Source organism: Trypanosoma cruzi, genomic scaffold (genome assembly GCF_000209065.1).
Source record: "Trypanosoma cruzi strain CL Brener 1047053516927 genomic scaffold, whole genome shotgun sequence".
NCBI lineage: Eukaryota > Euglenozoa > Kinetoplastea > Trypanosomatida > Trypanosomatidae > Trypanosoma > Trypanosoma cruzi.
In genome coordinates, this window is record NW_001849327.1 from 31451 (window position 1) to 52572 (window position 21122).

General features: G+C 48.9%; 11 protein-coding genes and 1 non-coding gene across 12 annotated transcripts, besides 24 other annotated features; all 12 read right to left on the reverse strand.

Moving 5' to 3' along the window:
* Positions 1–2536: part of a sequence feature (areas not merged during assembly with more than two copies in the genome that could not be assigned to a particular haplotype) that runs on past the window's edge.
* On the reverse strand, positions 255–320 carry Tc00.1047053508577.45. The gene has a single exon (XR_008255558.1). It is a non-coding gene; the product is annotated as a C/D small nucleolar RNA (snoRNA), TB8C3C3, 3' partial (small nucleolar RNA).
* Positions 2158–2591: a mobile genetic element.
* Positions 2414–2434: a sequence feature (AT_rich).
* Positions 2537–2997: a sequence feature (haploid, non-Esmeraldo-like haplotype).
* Tc00.1047053508577.50 (uncharacterized protein) lies at positions 2881–3312 on the reverse strand (the record flags this gene model as incomplete). Its single annotated transcript, XM_811128.1, has 1 exon — positions 2881–3312. The coding sequence occupies one exon, from the start codon at positions 3310–3312 to the stop codon at positions 2881–2883; it is 432 nt and encodes a 143-aa protein (XP_816221.1).
* Positions 2998–3722: a sequence feature (heterozygous, non-Esmeraldo-like haplotype).
* Positions 3723–3795: a sequence feature (areas merged during assembly that could not be assigned to a particular haplotype. This can correspond to areas where the two haplotypes were merged or to regions with more than two copies in the genome that were merged during assembly.).
* Positions 3796–3845: a sequence feature (heterozygous, Esmeraldo-like haplotype).
* Positions 3846–4490: a sequence feature (areas merged during assembly that could not be assigned to a particular haplotype. This can correspond to areas where the two haplotypes were merged or to regions with more than two copies in the genome that were merged during assembly.).
* Positions 3855–3877: a sequence feature (AT_rich).
* Positions 4277–6358, reverse strand: Tc00.1047053508577.60 (hypothetical protein, conserved; the record flags this gene model as incomplete). Its single annotated transcript, XM_811129.1, has 1 exon — positions 4277–6358. The coding sequence occupies one exon, from the start codon at positions 6356–6358 to the stop codon at positions 4277–4279; it is 2082 nt and encodes a 693-aa protein (XP_816222.1).
* Positions 4491–21122: a sequence feature (heterozygous, non-Esmeraldo-like haplotype).
* Positions 5770–5798: a microsatellite.
* Positions 6519–6560: a microsatellite.
* On the reverse strand, positions 6740–9595 carry Tc00.1047053508577.70 (uncharacterized protein; the record flags this gene model as incomplete). The annotated part of the gene is made up of 1 exon (XM_811130.1): positions 6740–9595. The coding sequence occupies one exon, from the start codon at positions 9593–9595 to the stop codon at positions 6740–6742; it is 2856 nt and encodes a 951-aa protein (XP_816223.1).
* Positions 9673–9778: a sequence feature (A-rich).
* On the reverse strand, positions 9841–10917 carry Tc00.1047053508577.80 (hypothetical protein, conserved; the record flags this gene model as incomplete). Its single annotated transcript, XM_811131.1, has 1 exon — positions 9841–10917. One exon carries the CDS (start codon positions 10915–10917, stop codon positions 9841–9843), a length of 1077 nt encoding a protein of 358 aa, XP_816224.1.
* Positions 10776–10805: a microsatellite.
* Positions 11535–11580: a sequence feature (GA-rich).
* Positions 11733–11758: a microsatellite.
* Positions 11973–11996: a microsatellite.
* Tc00.1047053508577.100 (pumilio/PUF RNA binding protein 5, putative) lies at positions 12197–13453 on the reverse strand (the record flags this gene model as incomplete). The annotated part of the gene is made up of 1 exon (XM_811132.1): positions 12197–13453. The coding sequence occupies one exon, from the start codon at positions 13451–13453 to the stop codon at positions 12197–12199; it is 1257 nt and encodes a 418-aa protein (XP_816225.1).
* Positions 13503–13549: a sequence feature (AT_rich).
* Positions 13552–13579: a microsatellite.
* Tc00.1047053508577.110 (hypothetical protein, conserved) lies at positions 13752–14609 on the reverse strand (the record flags this gene model as incomplete). The annotated part of the gene is made up of 1 exon (XM_811133.1): positions 13752–14609. One exon carries the CDS (start codon positions 14607–14609, stop codon positions 13752–13754), a length of 858 nt encoding a protein of 285 aa, XP_816226.1.
* Tc00.1047053508577.120 (hypothetical protein, conserved) lies at positions 14802–15980 on the reverse strand (the record flags this gene model as incomplete). Its single annotated transcript, XM_811134.1, has 1 exon — positions 14802–15980. The coding sequence occupies one exon, from the start codon at positions 15978–15980 to the stop codon at positions 14802–14804; it is 1179 nt and encodes a 392-aa protein (XP_816227.1).
* Positions 16241–16262: a microsatellite.
* Positions 16267–16305: a microsatellite.
* On the reverse strand, positions 16423–18072 carry Tc00.1047053508577.130 (hypothetical protein, conserved; the record flags this gene model as incomplete). The annotated part of the gene is made up of 1 exon (XM_811135.1): positions 16423–18072. One exon carries the CDS (start codon positions 18070–18072, stop codon positions 16423–16425), a length of 1650 nt encoding a protein of 549 aa, XP_816228.1.
* Positions 18149–18174: a sequence feature (AT_rich).
* Tc00.1047053508577.140 (cyclophilin, putative) lies at positions 18408–18992 on the reverse strand (the record flags this gene model as incomplete). Its single annotated transcript, XM_811136.1, has 1 exon — positions 18408–18992. The coding sequence occupies one exon, from the start codon at positions 18990–18992 to the stop codon at positions 18408–18410; it is 585 nt and encodes a 194-aa protein (XP_816229.1).
* Positions 18916–18963: a microsatellite.
* Positions 19176–19195: a microsatellite.
* Tc00.1047053508577.150 (hypothetical protein, conserved) lies at positions 19347–19826 on the reverse strand (the record flags this gene model as incomplete). The annotated part of the gene is made up of 1 exon (XM_811137.1): positions 19347–19826. The coding sequence occupies one exon, from the start codon at positions 19824–19826 to the stop codon at positions 19347–19349; it is 480 nt and encodes a 159-aa protein (XP_816230.1).
* Positions 20367–21107, reverse strand: Tc00.1047053508577.160 (proteasome beta 6 subunit, putative; the record flags this gene model as incomplete). Its single annotated transcript, XM_811138.1, has 1 exon — positions 20367–21107. One exon carries the CDS (start codon positions 21105–21107, stop codon positions 20367–20369), a length of 741 nt encoding a protein of 246 aa, XP_816231.1.

Genomic DNA, 21122 nt, shown 5'->3' on the forward strand with positions numbered 1-21122 from the left:
GACACCCTCGCCCTCCCACCGCCCACGCAGCCCCACACAGCCACCATTCAGAGTGGTAAGATCCCAGCAAAAGACACATGACCATTGGCACCGCTCTTGCAGCCAAATGGTTCTACCACAGAGCAGTCCCGATGCAGTGAAAGACGCACAAGAGCCGAGGCAGGCCACGTGGCAGCGTTACAGCCGGCAGCCATCGAGCGCGTCAAAGAACGTGGTAATGGTGACGTGGAAGAGGGGTGGAGAAATCGCCGCTCGCCAGCAGTCAAGGCGTCGTTTCTCGCTCACGTGGGTCGGCATTGCACAGCAAGCAGCGGCATCATACGCGCACACGGCACACACAAGAAGGGCGAATAAAGAACTGCGGTGACGGCACTCAGACACGGGGAAAAAGAGTCCACATCGATTGTGCGGCCTGTTTGCTCATAGACGACCGGTTTGTAATAATGTCGTTGCCCTGCAGTTCTTCAGTCTGCAGGAGGCTGGGGAATGGAGGGAAGGGGGAGAGAAGGTGCGGCCCTCATCCATATCGGTTGGATGTGACACCGGTGACGTCATCCCGTCAGATCGCCTGGAGCAAAGACCGTCGCCGTCAGCAGCGGTCGGTGCCTTCCTTCTCAAACTGGGGCGCCACTCCACCAACGCAGTCGCTCGCCTCCTCCCTCACTAACACAACGAGGGAGCAACAGCGGAAGATGCGATACGTGCGACGAGTACGCAGCCGGAGAGTCCCATTGCTGCCGCCATGAGCAAACAAGGCTGGCTGCAGGACTCAAAAAGAAGGGTAAACACCCCATCAAACGCTTTAGCATCACGTGGAAGAACCGCAACCAACACACAAGGCGAAGCACCGTGAAGCAGGCACCAAAACCAAACCTCCTCCAACAAATTCACCGTAAAGCAAAGAAAAAAACACAATTTGAAAAAGAAAGTGCCGGTGCAGATGCAATAAATGGTTGTGTTGCGCAGCAGCCGTGGCATCGCGCCCCTCCCTCACCAAACGGCACCGCACCGCAACGCACCGTGACGACAGCCTGCAATAACGACGATTGAGTAGCACGCACAAAGCGGCATAAACCTTCCATCCCGCACTCGCGCAAATTTACGCTCTCAGTATGCACTGCCAACAACATCGGGAAGGACACAGAAGGGGACTGTCCTGTCCATCCTCCTTCCGCTCACAACAGACCCTCCCCATCCTCCTCCTCGATAAGCCCTGGATGCTGCGAGAGGCTGCGAAGATGAGCCACGTGTATGGAATTCCCTAATGCGCGGGGCAGGGCTGGCAGTTTCCCACTCACAAAAGGGCAAAGGCAAGGACATGGAGAAGAGAAGCCCGCCGTACAGTGCATTCAAGAGGGCACACGCAGAAGCACCGCCATCCACATCGTAACGCAAAACAGCAATGCGCACGGCACACCCACGACCGCAACAAGAGGGACGAGACGCATCTAATTCACGGCGCAGTCCTTTACTTACCTCCGCCCGGACGAACTAGCGTTACGCCTCACAGCGGTTCGTGGCGGTGGCGTCCCACACTCACAAATGAGGCACGGCGCACACCATCTTCTCCCCCCCGTGTGCACTCAGCAAGCCAGGGCAAGGCGCCCATTCACCCTCGTGCTATTGCAAAGTGGTAACACAAGCTATCATCGTCGTGGACCATCGGTGCCTCTAGCAGGGAAAAAAAAGGGAATGGTGCCATGTCGGAAGCACAGCCAGGAGAGAAAAAATAAAAAAGACGCATAGACACGCGGTGGAAAGGGGTATTAAAAAAACAAAAAGAAGGTCCACATTAGATTACAAAAAAAGAAAAAAGCACATTTGATTCAGCAGGAATCTTATTTCATGTACCATGCAGCACAAAACGACCGTGTGTTTGTGTATATACATATTGACAGGGCAACAAAAGGAAAGAAAGAGGAATTAAAATAATAAAAAAGATATACTGTTCCATGAGCCCACCCAAAACATTCTTCATATTTCGTTCGGTATCCGGCCTGTTCCTCCAATTCTCTTTTCCTGCTGTCGGTGGGACGCAGGGCCGCAAGACCGGCACCGCGTGTAGACCACAAACAAAAGCAAACAAGAGGGTAAAACAATTCGCTCAGTGTAGTGTCCAGCAACCGAACATAAAAAAAAAAGGGGGATAAAAAGTAGAATAATCTTCCGGGCAGCTGGCCGGATCCTGAAATTATCTATGGAAACCAAACAAGTTAGGAAAAAAGGTTCTTTAGTTAATTGCTTCAATGTTTTATTCTCATTCAATATATAGAATTCTGTGGACCATTAGCATGGTCCGTTGTCCTCAGTTAGGATTTGAAATATTATTAATTACGAAGTGGCAGACTTTGGGGTCCTCCAACCAAAAGACCCCGCCGCGTGGTGGGAATCAAGGGGGTTAGGGTGGGATGGCAAAATAAAATTTAAATATTATCTGGCCTCTATCGGTTCCCGCCCCTACAAAGTCGCGTTCTTCCCAAAAGATTCATACGGTAGAAAGTATCATAAAGAATGCATTCATTTATCAGGATATACACATACATTAATTAAGTTAGCCAGCTCTCCCGTGATCATTCTTTTCACAAGCTCCTAAAAAAAAAAAAATGCAGGGAACGCGGTGCACATTCTCCGTGAGGAGTCGCAATTCCACACTCTTCGGCTCAGCAAAATGTCACGACTCCACACAGTCCCGGAATCAAAAGCAGCATCGGCCGGGACACACGCGCACGCGCAGTGCTGTCGGCATTTAAATCCTGCAGTATCAACTTCACGTCGCGGAGCAGGGCGAGGCGGTCGTCTGGAATCGTACTGCCCTCGGATGCTGAGTGAGTGAATATTTTGTGGAACGGAGGTGTCATTTTTAGCGGCAGTGCGTGGACTTCATTCTCCCGTAACATTCTCAGCACTCCATTCATCGTCTGCAAGAACAGTGACAGACGGAGAATCTCTCCGCAGTGCAATCAAAGCTGCTTCAGCATTTGCCATGAGCGTCGTCTCCTGTGCGAATTCCTGCGGTATGACAGCCGGCTGTCGAGTGGGAGCCCCCCTGGCGTTGAGTTCGCGCAGCTCCTCATCGTCCAGTGCGTCTTTTTGCAGAAGAATATTGACGGCCGTCAAACGGCCGCTCCCCTTCACTTCCTCGCTGCCCGCACCAAAGTAGAAGCGTGAGTTCCAGTGTGAAGCAAAATGTCCAACATCACGGAAATCGCGATGGCCAAAACGCAAAAAATTTTCAAGCGCAAAAAAAAAAAGATGGATGCTCCTCACTTTCTCTCTATCCGTACTTCCCGACTTCAACGCCCTACTACGCATGCATTCGCCCAAATGAATATGAGCACCGCACCACAGCCACCACGCTCAAATAAATAAACAAATAAAAAGCTTTCAGACGGAGATTAAACGTTAATAGTTCCTTTTTTTTTGTTTTTTAACGTCGGACCGCTTCAGCCCAAGAGTGCAGCTAAGCCCACAATTCTTGAAATGCCAGTAGTTACATGTGTGTGTCACACGCCATGCGCATTCAAAAATGCAAAGCCGCCCGCGCACCGCTTATCATCCGGCCGACATTCGTGGTCCCTTGACATAAAATGGAATCTTGTTTCGCTGGCTTCTTTTTGTTTTTTTTTGTTTTTTTTCCCCTCTTTTCATAAAGCGCAAGAAAAAAAAATTATCCACGCCCTGCTTCTCCTTGTTGTTGAAAAAACTGCTAATTCAAAGCCCTCAAAAGAAAAAAAAAAACACACAGACGCATACACACACAGGTGTAAAAGAATATATACAAACTCATACATATATATATAATGTATGGAATAAGAGAGGAAGAAATAATAATAATAATAAAGTTACAAAGAGGGAAATATAAAAATATATATTATTACTATTATCGCTCACTCAATAAGCAATTCCTCTTTTCATTCCCTCCCCCTCTCCCCCTCTCTCTCTGACTGAGTGTCTGTGTGTCTGCGTGTTTGTGTTTGTGTTTGTGTGTTTGTCATGTCCCCGCCATTATTTACATTGAACCCAAATGGGTAGACCAACCGTTACACTTCCTCTACAGAAAAAAAAAAAAAAAAAATAGTAATGCACATCCATTTTGCTTATGGAACTCCAATCGCAGCATGTTGATGGTGCAAAAATGCATGGAGGTAGAACTCCGGACCCCCATTGCACAAGAGAGTAAATACGCCAAGAAGAAAAGCAAACGTATCGGTGAAAAACGCAAACAAAAGACACTGGGATGAGAAAAGAGAGAGAGAGGGATGCTGTTGTTCCTTCACTACTTCTCGTTGATGGTCCACAGCTTGAGTGTGTCGTCTAGAGAAGATGTTAGTAATTTGTTCCCCACAACATCCAAATGATAGACGGTGCTGTGGTGCCCAGTAATTGTCTCAAAAAGCTCTCCTGTCGCGGCGTCCCACACCATGACGGTCCAGTCCCTGGCGCAGGAATATATGTACTTGTTGTTGGTAGAGAAAGCGGCATGATGAATAGGAACCTGATGGCCCTTCCAGGAAAGAATACAATTCCTGTTTTTCCAGTCCCATACCCTCAGTTCATGATTCATCGAGGCTGTAACAATGCGAGCGTCATCGTGTGAAAACTTGCAGGACCAAACAGTGTCGGTGTGGCCAGCCATGGAACAGTACTCATCATCTTTGGCCCAGTCCCATACCTTTATCAAGCGGTCGTCTCCACCAGATACAACGTATTTCCCACAGTCGGTGTTGCTGAAGCAGCAAGAAAAGACAGCGAGACTGTGGCTCCGCAGGGTTAACATCTTCGTGCCGGAGTCGGCGTTCCAAATCCTCACCGTGTGGTCACAGGACGCGGAGACAATGTAGTCGCCAGTGGAGTTGTATTGCACGCAGTAGACCTTGTCGTCGTGTCCCTTCAAGGTGTAAACCTTCGCGCAGGTGGTCGTGTTCCACACCTTAATGGTGCGGTCATCAGAAGAGGAAACGATGCGATTTCCACGCGGCGAGAAGTCGCACGAAAGCACAAACCCGTTGTGACCGCCCTTCATGACGGAAGAGCTGCCGGTTACGGTGTTCCACAGTCGCACGGAGCGGTCCCGGCTGGCGGTACAAAAACGCTCCCCTTTCGGTGAAAAAGAGCAGCAATAAACAGCAGAGGCGTGTCCGGTGTACGACCTCTCCTCCCGGACATCCAACTTGCCGTTTGAAAAGGCTTTTATCTTAAATACATCGCCGCCCTTTGTGTCGGTTAGTTTGTCATCCGACACCTTCTTGCGAGTCTCTGGTGGAGCACAGATGAGTTTCATGCGTTTGCCTTCTTGCGTGTGATTCTGGCTCATCTCAAGAAACATACAGAACACATCGTCATCGTCCATGTCAATTAAATCCTCACCTTCGTTAAATGACATCACCATCTTGCGTCCAAATTTCTTTTCCACCATCGCACAAAACTCTTCAAATGTTGTATTGGGGGAAATGTAAAGAACTTTGTTTGCCATGCTGTTTTCCTCCTGACAATAGATGGCAATCTTCCCCCGTGTTGAGCGTAGTGTCATCGTCAGCGCATCATCCTCAGCACCAGCACCAGGGCCGGTGTTTCGTGTCATTGCACCCACCGTTGAAAACGTGTTTGACTCCTCACGCATACGCGCCGTAAGATCCATTTCAGGCTGCTCAAGTACCTGCTTGATGAAGTTGCTGATAGAGTCACGCTCCTCCACCGACATACCCGTGATTTCTTCAATGGCATCCACGCCGCTAGTAGAAGAGGTATTCATTATTTGCTGCTGCTGCTGTGGTGGTGGCGGTGGTGGTGGTGGTGGTTGCTCGATTGACCGTGACGAAGACTGCGCAGCCAGCTCACCGGCAGTGTCCTTCTTTTTCGCTGCCTTCCGTGCGTTCTTCGCATCCATCGCAGCCGTAAACATCGACATTATTTCTTCATCGCTAGCGGAAGACTCCGGAAGATTCACACGAAATGTCTCTACCACCAACTCTCGCGTTGCATCTTGTTTTATAAGCAACTCAATCACAGCGTACTGCTTGCTGCTTGGAAGACCCTCATACGAAAACTGCTTCCCTTTAAAGCTCAGTGTTATCCTCTCTGGTTTCTCCTTCTGTTGCTCTTCACTGACGACTTCTCCCATCTTGCGCTTCTTCTTCTCCGCGTAAGCCCGCTGGGCGTCAAGAAACTGCTGCTGAATGTTTTCGTCCGTGTACCTCGCGGCGTCCTCAATGTTTTCACGAAATGCCTTAACCGCGACAGACGGGTCGACTTTCATCTTGACAAGGATATCGAGTAAATCCTTCTTGCGGCTCTCCGGTCGCCCCTCATATACCACAGTCTTCCCTTTTATGCTCAACTTTAGCTTCGCCTTACTCATGATTTAATTGTCGTTCCGAGGCCCAGTGATCTTATGTACTGGAGTCCCCTACTGTTTATGGAAATTATTGTCGCTCCTGATATCCGGTGTACCTTCCGCGGCTAATGGCTTTGCTAAAATAAACGCACTTTTCGTCATTGCATCATATATATATGGGCATAAAAAAAAAAAAAAAAAAAAAAAAAAAAAAAAAAAAAAAAAACGTCGCACAGACAGGGTGGAGAAAGCACCATATAACTATAGACATAACAATCATTCCATCAGTACGTGAATATTCAAAACAACACTAAAAATATCAATCGATATATAGATATAGATATATTGCTTTGTTTAATTGTATAATCAATTTCACCCTATGTATATATGTCGATAATGGTGTTACTAACTGCTAAATTTGCGATACTCTCCGCCCTTCTCATAGGCTCGCCGTTCCTCACAACGTTGCCACTTGTTATAAACCTGCCGTAGCTGTGCCTCACGGCTCCTGCACTCGTTTTCCATGTCAACAATGTCGCGCTGCAGCTTGAGGACTGAGTGAGTGATGCCATCTATGCTGCTGCGCGCTTCTTCAAGGTTGCCCTTCATATCAAGTCGCCGTTGTTTGATGGATGCCGCCCGCTCTGCCAACTCGAGACACTTCACTTCAGCATCCTCCTCGGCAAGGCGAGCCTGGGCCTTTGCTTCATTAATCCGCTGTGCAAGAAAATCCTGTTGTTTCTGCATTTCCGACATTTGTGTCTCCATCAGCTCCCGCTGTGCCCGTTCTGACCGGATACGCTCGTGTAACTCATTGTGTTTTTGCTCCAGGCTCTGCAGCACATTAGCGGAGGCCTGTGCCAATTCAATAAGGGCAATGTTAGCCTCCCTCGTCCCTGTCATCCTCGCACGCCAGCGGCTCGGGTTTTGATCATGGCCCACAGTTGTGAGCCGCATCCGAGCCAAGGCAAGCTGCAGAAAAGAGACCCATTGACGTTTTTCCTCATCACTAGGGGTGCGGAGATAAAAAACGTCGTTTGATTCATTCACGGTAACGGCAAAGTAGTGATAGCGACGGTCTATGCAATTTGGGTGCGTCGAAGCATCTACGCCTGATATTATCACACTGTTCCTTGTAAACACCTTGTATCCCTTTGGCTTCTCACTGGTGGCGCTCGTCTCATAATAGTGCATTCCCTTGTCGTTCACGCGAAAATACCGCTTCTGCCATTTCACACCCATGCGGCGGGTGTCGGGTGAGAGCTTCTCCAGGTATCCGTCTTTCACCACTGTCTCTGAAAACAGCTGCAGGTATTGCGGACCTACCGGCTGCCAGAGCGCCTCAAACGACTGTACAATACTCTCCCCGCAAGCCGTGCAGAGCGTGCCGATTGCCTGACCAAATTTATTGCCAAGCATTACCCGAATTCGCTGTTTGCCCCCTCTTATTTTGCGTAATTCAACTGTTGTTGGTGAATCGAGAGACCTGTGCTCCCCTGTTATTGTTGTTGAAGACAGTGTGGCTGTTTTTGCGCAATCCGTAGACAATCCATCGTTTTTTGCGGAGTCACAGTGCGTACGCAAAGAATTATCCTCATACTCGTCATCAGTATCGTCATCATTATTTGTGGCGTCTTCGCAAGAATGTACAAAAAGTCGGTACCAATACTCCTCGTCACGCGGATACGCTGCGGCCTCATCGCCACTGAATTCGGCTGACTCGTTGGAAGCGTATTCGTCGATAAGAGCGCGACCGTTCACAAGAGTCATTGGTAGATGCTCGGCCGCATTCACCCTGTCATTATCACCGCCATTAGTATCGCCGTTATCACTCCATTTCTCCTCTTCGATGTGACTTCTGTCAGCATCGATACGACGGCGACTGAAGAGGCGCGTTAACGCCGTTGGGGCAGATCTCGCCGGCTCTGGCCCCAACTCTCGCGTGAGCCGCTCAATGAGTTCCTCCTCGTGGCCAAGATGATCGGCAACCAGCGAATTCACTTCCTGCAAACGTGCCGGGCTGTAGCGCACAAAAAGACGCCGCAGTCGGTTCTCGTAATCCCCAAAAGTCGCCCCCACAAAATCTAGTAGCTGCTCCTCTGGCATAAGAGTGTAAAATATATTCTCCGCACCTCTCCCGGTCCCAACAAGCCAATTAGCAAAAAGCTGCCGTTCCTCGCAGTCGTTGTTATCACCACCCCCGTCCGAAACAAACCTCTTCTTCGTGTTTTCATTCCCCGCACTTCTGCTGTCCTCTGTCTCGTAATCCCCAGCTGGCTCCGGACCATACATTGCAACAAGACTGTCGATAAGCTTATTCATACCCTCCGCCCCAGCAGCCTCGATAAGAGCATCCATACCGCTCAACTTCTCCGGGGCGTACATCGTAAAGAAACGTGATAAACGCTCCCTGGACGCAGTGGCTTGTGACGAAGGGGAAAAGGACTCAGCCCTCAACTCTTTAGAAGCAGTGGTGGGCAACTCACTTATGGCATCAAACAAATAGCGCTTCTGGCACCACAATGCCAGAAGCACTTCCTCGTACGATACCTCAGCCACACGCAAGACCTTTTCAATGACGTTCCTCGTTGAAATGCCTTCAGAATGCAAACGCTTAACATCTTTAACACCACTCGGCGGCGGCTTTTTTTGCTCCAAAAGATGCGGTTCATCCCGTGAAGGCTCCGGGCCGTATTTCCTCACCAGTACCTCAAACATCTGCTCCTCCCTTCCCTTGTATGCCTTCAAAATGCCGTCAATCGTGCCAAGCTTCCCAGGATTGTACTTCCGCATAAAACGCTCAAGGCGCAGTCGGACATCTTCGGTTTCTTCAGTGAGTACAGAGGAGGATTGGGCGGTTTTGGCAGAAGCAGTGTCAGGCAGCTCATCCCGTGAAGGCTCCGGGCCGTATTTCCTCACCAGTGCCTCAAACATCTGCTCCTCTCTTCCCTTGTATGCCTTCAAAATGCCGTCAATCGTGCCAAGCTTCCCAGGATTGTACTTCCGCATAAAACGCTCAAGGCGCAGTCGGACATCTTCGGTTTCTTCAGTGAGTACAGAGGAGGATTGGGCGGTTTTGGCAGAAGCAGTGTCAGGCAGCTCATCCCGTGAAGGCTCCGGGCCGTATTTCCTCACCAGTGCCTCAAACATCTGCTCCTCCCTCCCCTTGTATGCCTTCAAAATGCCGTCAATCGTGCCAAGCTTCCCAGGATTGTACTTCCGCATAAAACGCTCAAGGCGCAGTCGGACATCTTCGGGCATTTAAATGTCTTTCTTATTGCATAAAAAAGCAACAGGTTCACCTTTTTTTTTTTTTTTGGTCACTATGAGATTGGTTTAAAAAAATAAATTAGAAAGACAAATAAAAATAAAACAGTAAAAAATAAAAAATAAAAAAAGGAAGATACAGGGAAATAATACAAGAGACAATCGAATCGGGTAAAAATTCGTCAGGTGGTAATTAAAGACGCCGACTCGTGAGTCAACATATTGAAACCCTATTGACATCAACTCTCAAATATTCCATCGGCAGAAATGTCAAGTAGAGCCTCGAGTAGTTCGGCACTCTGAAACTCCTGTTTGTATTGAAGCATCTCGTGCCGTGTTACCCACGCGTGGTCTTTCAGCGTCGGCTCAAATTCAGAAAACCTAGGCCGTCCCATCAGATAAGTCGCAGCATACATAAAGAGGCAAGTGTTGTCAACATTATTCGACACCGTCGCCTGCGGCGCGTTTGACCACACATAACAGTCCAGGGTATCGCTATTGTGCTTTGCTATCGCCCTGTCTACGCCCATGCGAAGTGTCTCCCGATCCTTCAAGGCAGTGTACGGCACTGTCCACTTGCTGCTTGCTGCGTCCTGTATGATGAGGTAAAGATAATCATCCATCTTGCGATGAATCGAATGGCGCGGAGGCGGGGTAGTGGCGCTGAGCTCTGAGGGATTCCATAGATCTTGCGGTGTCACCCGCCTCTCCGGCTTGTAGCGTTGCAGCACCACACGCATGGCATCCTGGTAGAGATCGAGGCCAAAAAAGTTACCTTTCGTCTCGCGCGGGTCAGTGCGGTTCATGACGTCGATGGAGAACCCTCTCTGACCCATGAAGTGCGTGGCAGACTCCGACGCCTCGTGTCTACAGTAACGCTGGTGCTCACGTTCCAGTAGAAAGCCCATCTCCATCTCAAGTGGATGCGGTGTGTGTTTCAACACCGGGTGCCGATGAAGGAGATAACCAACTAAAACACCGGTATTCGAGCCCGGCACCGTGTCCCCTCCAGGTATTTGTGGTATTATTGGCGTACGATGCTGCGAGTGAAAAGAGCGTCCGCTCAGGCGCGGCTGCAGCGTCATAAGCCGCATGTTTGCTATAACTTCTGCACCAGCAATGAAAAAGTGGGAGAGCCCCCTTTTTTGTTGTCGTTTTGTTGAGAGCAAGTGGCCAAAAATAAAAACAAAAACAAAAATAAGAAAACAAGAGAGTCGCAAAATGCAAACAAATGGGCGTATAATACACACGCACAACCGTAAACGGCTCACATAAAAATACACATCACCATTATCATCATCAACACTGCTGCTCATCACATCCTCGAGACTCCAATGCACCAATTCTTGCCTCCAATTCCTTCAGTCGTAGCACAACTGACTTCATTGACGTGTGCAGAAGCATTTCCAGCTGTCGCAGCCGGCTTTCAACTGTAGACGCGGCGTCAGCGACATGGCCGTCGTGGCCACCGCTTTTGTCGTCCGGGCCCACGAAGTCAAAAACAAGAGATAAAGCCACCAAGTCAATAACGTGTTTTGCCTTTCGGGCAAAAAACTTCAGCTTCAGCGTCTGTCCAGCGACCGCATTACACTCAGTGTCGTGAAGAAACAAACCTGCCGCAACGGCAACCCCCTTGTGCGTGTATATGGCGCTCTCACCGACATGGACCTCCAAAACACGCGCGTTGCTCAAAACAACCAGATGACGCAAGGGATTTTGCAGCTGCAATGTCATCCATGGGGCTGCGGCTGCCTCATTTTCGTCATCGAGCACCACTGCCGTCGTATTTGTATTCCCATCAGCCCTCGATGCGGCAACAGCCTCCGCATGCATGCGTGCAGATTGTGCATCTTCGCAGAACATAAGGTTTGGGGGCGGGCAGTCGTGGCGGTGCACCCGCCAGCTGCATGTCACAGTGCCGTCCATCTCCCTCAGAAGAAGAAGAAGAAGAAGAAAGAAAAAAAAAGGAAATAAAAGAAAAGTTTGGAAATAATACACACAAAACCCAAGTGAAAAGTAGCAGAAATGTGAAACGTTAAAAACAACAAAAACACCTTCCAGAGAGTGACGATGGCAATCAACAACAGCACGTGTATCCAAAATAATGCACTGCACCGCAGCGAGATGCAGGTAATAATAATAATAATAATAAAATAAATAAATAAAAAATAAAAAAAGTGCTCCGCCTCCTGGTACTTTGAAATCCTCGCTATATATATATATATGTTTGTTTGTTTGTTTTAGCACGGTGGGGAGTAAAAAGGGTGCCTTAATCTATCCCACTCCCACGCCTCTACACACTCGGTGCATGCGCACCACAACACACACAAAACAACTCTAATTAATCTATTACCATAATGAAATACACGCAATATATATATATATATATATGTATTGCGTGTGTGTCGGCGAAGTAGTAAATGGGAATGACAAGGAAGAACAAAGAGCAGCAGTAATTGGTAGAGAAAGGAAAAAAAAAAAGGAGTAGCAGAAGAAATGCGTTGTAAATCCAAATGCGCTTCCAGCTCTTCCTTTTATATGTTTCCGTGATATGTGTTTATTTCCTTTTCCTTCCATCCTCCCTCTTCTTATTCCTCACTCATCCATGAGCGGAGCTGCGCTACCACCGACTTGTGGGGCGGGTGTAACTTGTAGCGAGCGCACCAACCCGCCATGCAGCCTGTTGCCAATCTTGTGACCGTACGGGCTGGTGTGTAGTAGCGGCCTCACACGGCTTGAGACCTCACTGAACTCCTCCAAGTCATTGGACGAGTCGATAATCGCCTGCAGAACAAAGTTACCAAACCCGTCCTGCATAAGACATCTGAGATTACTTGCGTCCATGACAAGTTCATCCACCACTTCCTTACGCGCCACCCCGTCGAGTTGCCACACAACTTTTTCGATGACATTGGAGGCAAACTTGTTGCATGAAAGTGTTAACCAGTGTCCCGCAAAGTTGTGGCAGACAACCGACACAAGAGAGGCATGGTCCATGTGTTGAAGCAGACACTGCACCACGTAGTTGCCGTAGCAGTTCATCGTGAGGCTTGGCAAAACTGGAAGTAGCATCGAGATAACGGACCGCCGCTGGTGTGGTAGAGAATTTTCAATGGTGCGAATGACGGCGATGCATCCCTGTTGTGAGACTGCCAGTTGTTGACCGCTTTGTGCAATCGTCGTCACAATTGGTGTAAGGGCCTCGCTCTTATGGCGCTCAAATATGCTTTGCACAACGCGGCGGGTGTGCTGCGAGCTGACAGCCAATTCAATTATTGTCTTCGGTGCAAAGTGCGGCAGAATCGTTTCCAACAGCTCGGTTGAGATAAGTTCAATGAGAGCACGCACAACGTGACATCCCTGCTGATCAAGCGCGACAATGTTAAGCTGCGGAAGAAGCTCGTCAATAATGATCTGCACCTTTTCCGTATGCTGCAGGCGGAGGACCGAGACAAGAAGGTGGCGGCCAGTCACTGTGCATGCCGTCCGCGGAATGTTTCCCACAACAGCAAAAAATTGCTCCAGTAAGTTGCTGCTCAAAAGAACCAATTCCGCCCCACTAGCCTCTCGCGCAAAGCAATTGTTGTAAACCTGTATGGAGCTATCACAGCTAGTGTTATTAGAGGAGTTCAGCTGCCGTGAGGTGTTAGTGGAGCTGCACGATGTAGTCGCTGACTGCGACGCATATGGGTTGTGTGTGTAGCGACGAATTCGTCCAGCCATTATCGCACTGCCTTGTGTGGTGGCACTGCAGTTGATATCCGTCGATGTCCGCGGTGGGAGCACCTGCTTCAAATAAGGGCCACTGAATGCCACGTGGTCATTTGGGTCGTTTGACGCGGCCATGACCATTACCTTCCAGTATTCGCCCTTGCGGGCGATGTGGTAAAGAAGTATATTCAAAATAATAATAATAAAGAAAAAAAATAAGATAATAAAAAAAATAAACGTTTTATTTTTGTTTTTGTTTTTGTTTTTTAATGTATAAAAACCTCTGCATCAAAATTGGGTAAACAATTATATATGTATGCGTGTATATCTTTCTTTTTTTTTTTTTTTTCATACATTGTAGATACATATATATATACAAACGGGGAGGATTGCATATTGTCGTCACCGCTGACTCCTTTTTTTTTTTTTTTTTTCGTGGCTATAGTGGTACCAAATAGCGGCCGCCTTTACGTCGCGGGGTAATACTCCTAGATGGCAAGGCCGGTGAAGAATGCCTGGTGCCGCCGTTGGCCACACCGCGCGGGAGTGGTGGTAATGGGGCAGTTTGTTGAGTACCCCACGCGGAAATCAGCTTCATGGCGTCAAATGTTGGGAGAGATGTCACATTATCACTGGCAATTGCCGCCGCAGCCGTATTGGGATTGCTGTTTGGAGAAACTGCTCGGCGCTCTGCTGTCCGCATGCTCTGCTCACGCTCCAATGAGCTGATGTGCATGAGCGCTCGCTCCCGCGTAACGGTGTCAAGTCGGTTTGTAATGGTCATCGCAAGAGCCTTCCAGCGCGAACGCTCAAACGACAAGGCCTCCATCTCCTCCTTCAGCCGCCTACAGTCCAGCTCCGTCTCCCTGTAACGCGATTCGGTAAAGTTCAAAAGGCAGCGTGTCGTCCGCAATTCTCCCTCCATCTGCTTCAACTGTCTGCAGCATTTGAGAGCCTCCGCCATCCGACAGTCCCCTTTCTCAACGGCAGCCTCCAGCTCCGCGCACTTTGCTTTTGCCGCATCGCGTTCGCTGGCCAATTGCTCCACTAAGCGGCTAAGCCGCAAATTCTCTTTTTGGTGCAGTGAGGCGTCCCTGTCACAATTCACGGTAGCGGTAGCAGAGGGATTTGCCACCTCATTGGATGCGGCAGCCTCAAGTGTCGACAGCCGCGACTTCATGGCTGTAACCATCTCGCGGAGGGTGTCAATGACGCGTTGCTGCTCCATAATTGTTTTGATGGACAACTCGGCCCCCGTATCGGTAGACGGCCCCGCGTTCTCCACTCCATCGTTCATCTGCTTGTATCCACTGCAGCAATGCCAGGGGGTGGAAAAAGAAAAAAAAAAAATTACCACAATTCACCCACAAATATTTGAGGTGAGCACACAATATATTTGCGTACTCCTTCTCCGTGTATCGCCACAGTGGACGCATCCTACTAAAAAAAAAAAGTTTTTAGAAAAAAAAGAAAAATGTCAGTCACACACCTACCGGCATACCGCAATAAGGAACGCCATGACCTCAAAGGAGCCGCGCTCAATGGCCTCGCAGAGCGCCACCACATCTAAAAACTCCTCGTTACTGCATCTTTTTTCCAGCTGCCTCACATCCTCGGAGTATTGCAACTTCCCCTGCAACGGCGACCCCTGCGATGTGCCGTCTGCATATTGGTTGGCAATAATGCCTACGGACGGAAGTGTCCAGCCATTGTGGTAACGCACACAGATGCAAAAGCCAAACTGCGTGGCATCATCCACAACACAGAAGGTGGCACAACGTACCGACACGTCCCCGCCGTTACCACATTCCCCAGGGTAATTCGTCGCAACGTTGACACTAATGGGCCGACCAAAGACAGACGACATCATGCAGACCAATTCAAGAAAATGCAAGGGCTCACGCAGCGAAACAAAGAGCGCCCGCTCGAGCAACGGAATGTAATCCATAAAGCTCGCACCGCGCTGCAGAGTCGATGAATACCGCGGCATTCGTCGGAATTTTACGCAGCTTGTAATGAACGACATAAAGGAAACTTCAGTGGAATTATTGGGCTCCCCCAGGTCCATTGAGATGCGTTCAGACAACACATCTACGGGCGCATCGCGACTGTTGGCGCAGCAACTAATGATAAGTGAAATCTCCACGCGTGAAAATTGCGGCACGGTATCAAGGCGCAGCTGCAAGACCTTCGAGTACAGCTCCACCACGTTTGACAGGTTGCGTCGCACACGCGCCCTCTCCTCAAGCAGCAGTGGGATGGCAAGTGTAATGTACACGCAACCGTCAACGGCCTGCACAACGCCCTCCACACGGCGACCATCATGGCTGACAATGCTGCTCAGGTATACATCATACTCAAAGCCCATCGTCTTACTATGGGCACGCAACGCTTCGGGTAACTCGCGTGTACACTTCTCCGTGTAACTGCGTTCAATCCACCGCACGAGTGCACGCACTCGACTCGAAATGGAATCAGCCGGTGAAAAGCACGGCTTTTTTGCAAATTCTAGCCATGAGTAGTCAACAATGCGCTCCCGATCACTGGTGGAATTTTTTGCCACGTCGCAGATTACAAAGTCCAAGTCTGCCGTGCCCTCCATCTCAAAGAAGTACGCGTCTAGCATGTGGCGGCCAAGCACGTAAACAGGAACGGGAGAATTGCACATTTCCGCACCGCCTTTCCTTCTTTTTTTTTTTTTTTTTCTTGGGGTAGAGAAGGAAAAGGGTTCGTTTTTCTTCACTGATGATGTTCTTGCTGGCGTTGCGCCTTCGATGCCGGTTTATCCTCTCCGCCTACACCATGCGAGAAAGGAAAAAGGAGAATGGAGAGGGAGAGCGAGGATAAACGAGCATGAAAGACGCATCCGATTGTTAATTCAGTCATTCTCCTAGCAAAACACACACACACACCCTTCTTGCTATTCATTATATATATATATATATATATACTCCTTTCTTTCTCTCTTTTTTTTTCTTTTTTTTTTTTTTTTTGGAATTGAATTTTAGAAAAAAAAAAATATTGTTTCGTGTATTCCACTTCTCCTCGTGAAATTCTCGCCACGTCTTGTATCCCCCTACCAAACAAGAAACACCACATGACCGAAGTAATTACAACAAATTCAGCAGGCCTGTTTGCGATAAGTCCATGACACCCCAGATGCCACCGTAGGAGTCGTTGTGGTACGCGCGCACAATCGCCGCAAAAATCAGCAATGCCTCAAAGAGGGAGTTTACACCCTGATGTGTCGCATACGTCTTGTCATCGGGTCCACTACGATACCGCACGTAAAAATACGGCTCTCCGGTATCACCAACAAATATTGCCAGGTCTTGCTGTGGGTTCATCGGTTGATGTAAAAACTTCACGTAGTTAGCAAACCCATCAACGCAGACGCGAACAATATGGATCAGCAAATGGGCGTCTGTGGGGAAGCCCTCCCGCCAGACGTCCGCATCGCCGTGGTTGTGTCTGTATGAGGCCAGCGTCTTCTGGGATGCAAAGGCGCGCAGTCGCTTGATAACATACTGACGCTGCGCCTGCTGCTCTGCGACCGATAGAGGTGACGCCGTAGGAAAGGTGCCGGATGGATCGAGTTTAGCCTCAAGAGAAAGTCGCTGGTCGAGATGAAGTATGACGTCAAAATTCTGCACATTCTGCGCCTGACCCGCAAGTTTCTGCCGTTCGTTCAATAGAGCGTCAAGCTTACGTAAAACCGCGGGTGTTGTTGACGACAGCGGAGTCGGGAGACCAACGCCAACACCCGCTGAATTGGATGGCCGAGGTCCAGGAATAGTCTCGTGCAGACAATGTGTGGTGTCAAAAGAACTGATCTGACGTTCCGCAAACCAGCGATCGCAGGCGGCTGTCTCCTCCATCAGTTCTTGGCAGAGATCCGACAGCCACCTGCGCGCCTTTAGAATTGAGCGCTCAGCACTGAGAATGCCCAGACCAGCCCACTCCGTGTCCACCGGCTGCGCCGCACTCTGCTTCTCGGCGCCACCTAGATACTGTACGCGAATGCCATCCGACGGACCCGCCGCGATGCCGCCACCCACTAGCGGCCCACTGAACACACTTCCCGCACAGGGGGCCGATGAAGTGACAGCAGGAGCGGAGGGCGTTGCCGTGGGAAAAGAAGCAGCGGCAGCAGCCGTGACAGTAGCCAGCGGTGCCCCACCACCATTTTCGCTAGAGGATTCCTTTGATGAAAGAAATTGGTTCAACTGTGCCTCGGTGCGGATCGACTGCTGCTGTTGAGGCAGATGATATTGGTTCAGTCGCAAATGCTGCGCGCTCCCAACTGCGGTGGCGGTGGGGCCATCCGCTTTTGGTAGAGCACCAAAGATAGTTGATGCAGGGACAGCAAGCGATGAGAAGGATTCGGACCATCCCTTTACCCGACGTCCTCTTTCACCAGCAGCGCGAGAACCACGTGAGGGAGGAAAAAAGTTGCGACGCACGTCGGCTCGTATCGTCAGAAAGAGAAAAAAAAACAAAGAGGCCGTAAAGACACATCCAAAGATGCTGCACACACGCTCTAATCCATCATCTTCGACAACTTCAACAAGAACATCATCAACCCAGGTATGTGAGACCGACTTTGGGTATATCCACGCCGCAACACGTGCTGCCAAGTACGAAAGCGCACTAGCAAAGATGACAAGCTTGAGATGAAAACGCTTTGCCTCCCTCCCATATGCCTTTGCTCGGCGCTGCTGATCAAGCCCAATCAGCTGGTCGCTGTACGAAAGACGCATCTAGCCTTCTATCAATCTAAGCGCGCCTATGCTTCCCACAACCTATGTAGAGAAAAAAAAAGGCCAAACCAGATACAAAAAATAAAATAAAATTAAATAAATGCCAGATAACTCACTGTTCCCAATTTTTTTCCGCCTCTCCCCCCTCCTCCAATCCGTATTTTTTTCATTTTTAATTTATTTCTATTCCTTCAAAACAAAACACAAAAAAAAAGGAAAAAACTCATTTCGATTGCATACCGATCCTTAAATGCGCATGTGAAAGCTGGCACCTGCATTGGTAATTATTTCCTACCCGTCTTCGTTTTCTGTTTGTTTGTTTGTGTGTGTTTTGCCTACAGTACTCCACAGTCATTAATTTTCACCGCCTTCTTTGGTTTGTCGTTCAAGCCCGTCTTGGTGTTTTCCACTTTCTTCACAACGTCCATCCCTTCCACAACCTTTCCGAAAACAACGTGCCGGCCGTCAAGCCAAGGCGTGGGCGCCGTAGTCACAAAAAACTGAGAGCCGTTTGAATTGGGCCCCGCATTTGCCATGGAAACGGCACCGACAAAGTGCTTGATTTTCAGGTTCTCGTCGTCAAAGCGCGTACCGTAAATGGACTTCCCACCCGTCCCGTCAAAGTTCGTAAAGTCACCGCCCTGAATCATGAAGTTACGGATGACGCGGTGAAAGATGGAGCCCTTGTACCCAAAACCGTTCTCGCCGCTAGCAAGCTGCTTAAAGTTCTCCACGGTTTTAGGTACGTCATTGCCAAAAAGGCCAATCACGACACGACCCACCGGCTCATCGCCGATGGTAATGTCGAAGTACACTTTATCCGTCACTACCGGGTCCGCTCGCGCAGAAACAGCCGCAGAGAGCATTAGCAGCAGCAGCAGAAGCAGCTGCGTAACCTTCGACAGGAGCAAATATCGCATGAATGTAAACTGCAGTAACGCTGGTAGATTCTGAAAAGAACATTTTAAAAAAAATGAAAGAAATAATACCCAATAGAATGCAGCAACAAGAAAAAAAAAAACGCCCAAGAACACCGCTACAGAGAAAATAGCAGTAGGAGGAAAAAAAAAAAAAGGCAAAACTCACGCAGAAAAAAAGCAAACATATATATATATATATATATTCTTTCACGCCGTCCACTTCAATTCCAGAAAAAGAGGGTGAATAAAACTCATGGAATAATCACAATTTACTCATATTTTACATACATTTGGAGGCATTACATATATATGTATATATGTATGCTCTAGGACAGCTTTTTGGCGATAACCCCATCACTTTTCCCGCGCTTTGGTGGCCATTTCGCGGCGCAAACGATCCCGTACTGCCATGAGAATAACGCCAAGCAGGTTTTTTCCGCTCCCATCACCACGGTCACCCCAAAAGTCATCGGATGTCGTGTGGTCAATTATAAGTTTATCGCCTGTCTCCAAAAGAAGGCTTCGCACAGCCTCATTCTGCTTGAATTTCATGTAGTTACCAAGCAGCATGACGTCAACCCTCACTCTGTTCCAGTCCTCACGCTGACTGCCCGTCCGCTCTGCTTCCTTAACAAGACGGTCCAACTCCCAGACAGACGTTGCCGACTGCAACGCCGCTGTAACTGGTGCGTCGCGGAATCGTTCAGTAAGAAAGTAGTGGTGGACCGATGGGTATTGTTTGTGTCGAATAACTATCGGATGCGGTGACAGCGGACTAAATACTCCGTACGGCACCTCATGCACGTCGTGAAACCGCACTACGCCCTTGTTCATGTGTAATACTAATATTCTTCAATTTTAATCTTTACCTATCCTCCTCCCCTTCCAAAGCCCCACCCCTCCCCCTTTTTTTTTTTTTTTACTTACTGCGTGTGCGTATTCTTCTTCGGCGGCACGTGTGTGCCAGCTGCCCACCCCTTCACACCCCTTTTCAAAGGATGTTTCCACGCACAATTTTTTTCGTTTTTTATGTGATTAAAGATTTAGAGAGAGAAAAACAAAAAAAAAAAAAGATGGAAGGAAAAAAATTCAACTTTCCAGTTCAAAGCTGCTGCATGTCTTGCAGGCGTGGGATTTGTAACACTCGTAAAGAATCGTTACCATAAAAATGTTGCAAGAGGGGTAACATACACACACTTTAAAAGAAAAAAAAATGACCATATAACATTTTAAAAAAGGCAAAAAAGAGAAAAAAAACACATTTTGAGGAACTAGATATTTATTCCACTCATTTTCTTTCTCGTTTATTCCCCTAAAAACATAAATACAGCACCTCTTTTACGCAGATATGAGTTTCAGTGCCATCTCTCTTTCTCAGTCCTTCCTTAATTCGAACAGCTCGCTCCGGATGCCATCCGCCGTGATGATGTGAAAGCACACAGCGTCGCCCGTGAAGATGTCACGCTCTGCCGCTCCAGTAAAAGCGTTCTTAAGCATCTCAAGGGTCTCTGTCATGCTGAGTTCAGCAGGGGCCTGTTGCACCATGTGCTGGCGCGTCAGCAGGCAGTCCATGAGCGGCTCCACGAAGCTGCTCGCAGACCCGGAAGTGCCGTAGCGGAAGGGTTCCGTCGATCCAACAGGGTCATAGCTGTAGCACACGCCAGCGCCCTTTTCGTCAAGACCAACAACCATATTAAACGTGTAGTACGGAAAGAAGCGTCGCTGATACAACATGGTGGAGGTAAGCTTCGCAATGGCCTTCGTGGAGGGCAACTTTCCCCCGTTGTTGTACTGATACCACTGAATACGATACTTCAGCATCTGCTGAAGCTGGAGGCGGTCCGCTTGCATACCTGTTGACGCAAGAAATGTATGCTCTGTGAGCTGAAACAACTTTGTGCGGTCATCACGAGCGTGGATGCAGAAGTCGCCATTCAGGCGTGTGTCTCCACCCAAAATGACGTAATTTTTGCCGGCAATGGCAGCAATTGTGCCGCCGTTGTCCGCATAGGGAGACCACTGCTGCTCCTTCACTCCCTGCCGCGGGAGCGACAACGTCGAGTCCGCCAACTTCCTTGGAAAATGATGCCCATACTCCATGTGGTCCTCAATCATTGGCTATAGGTGCGT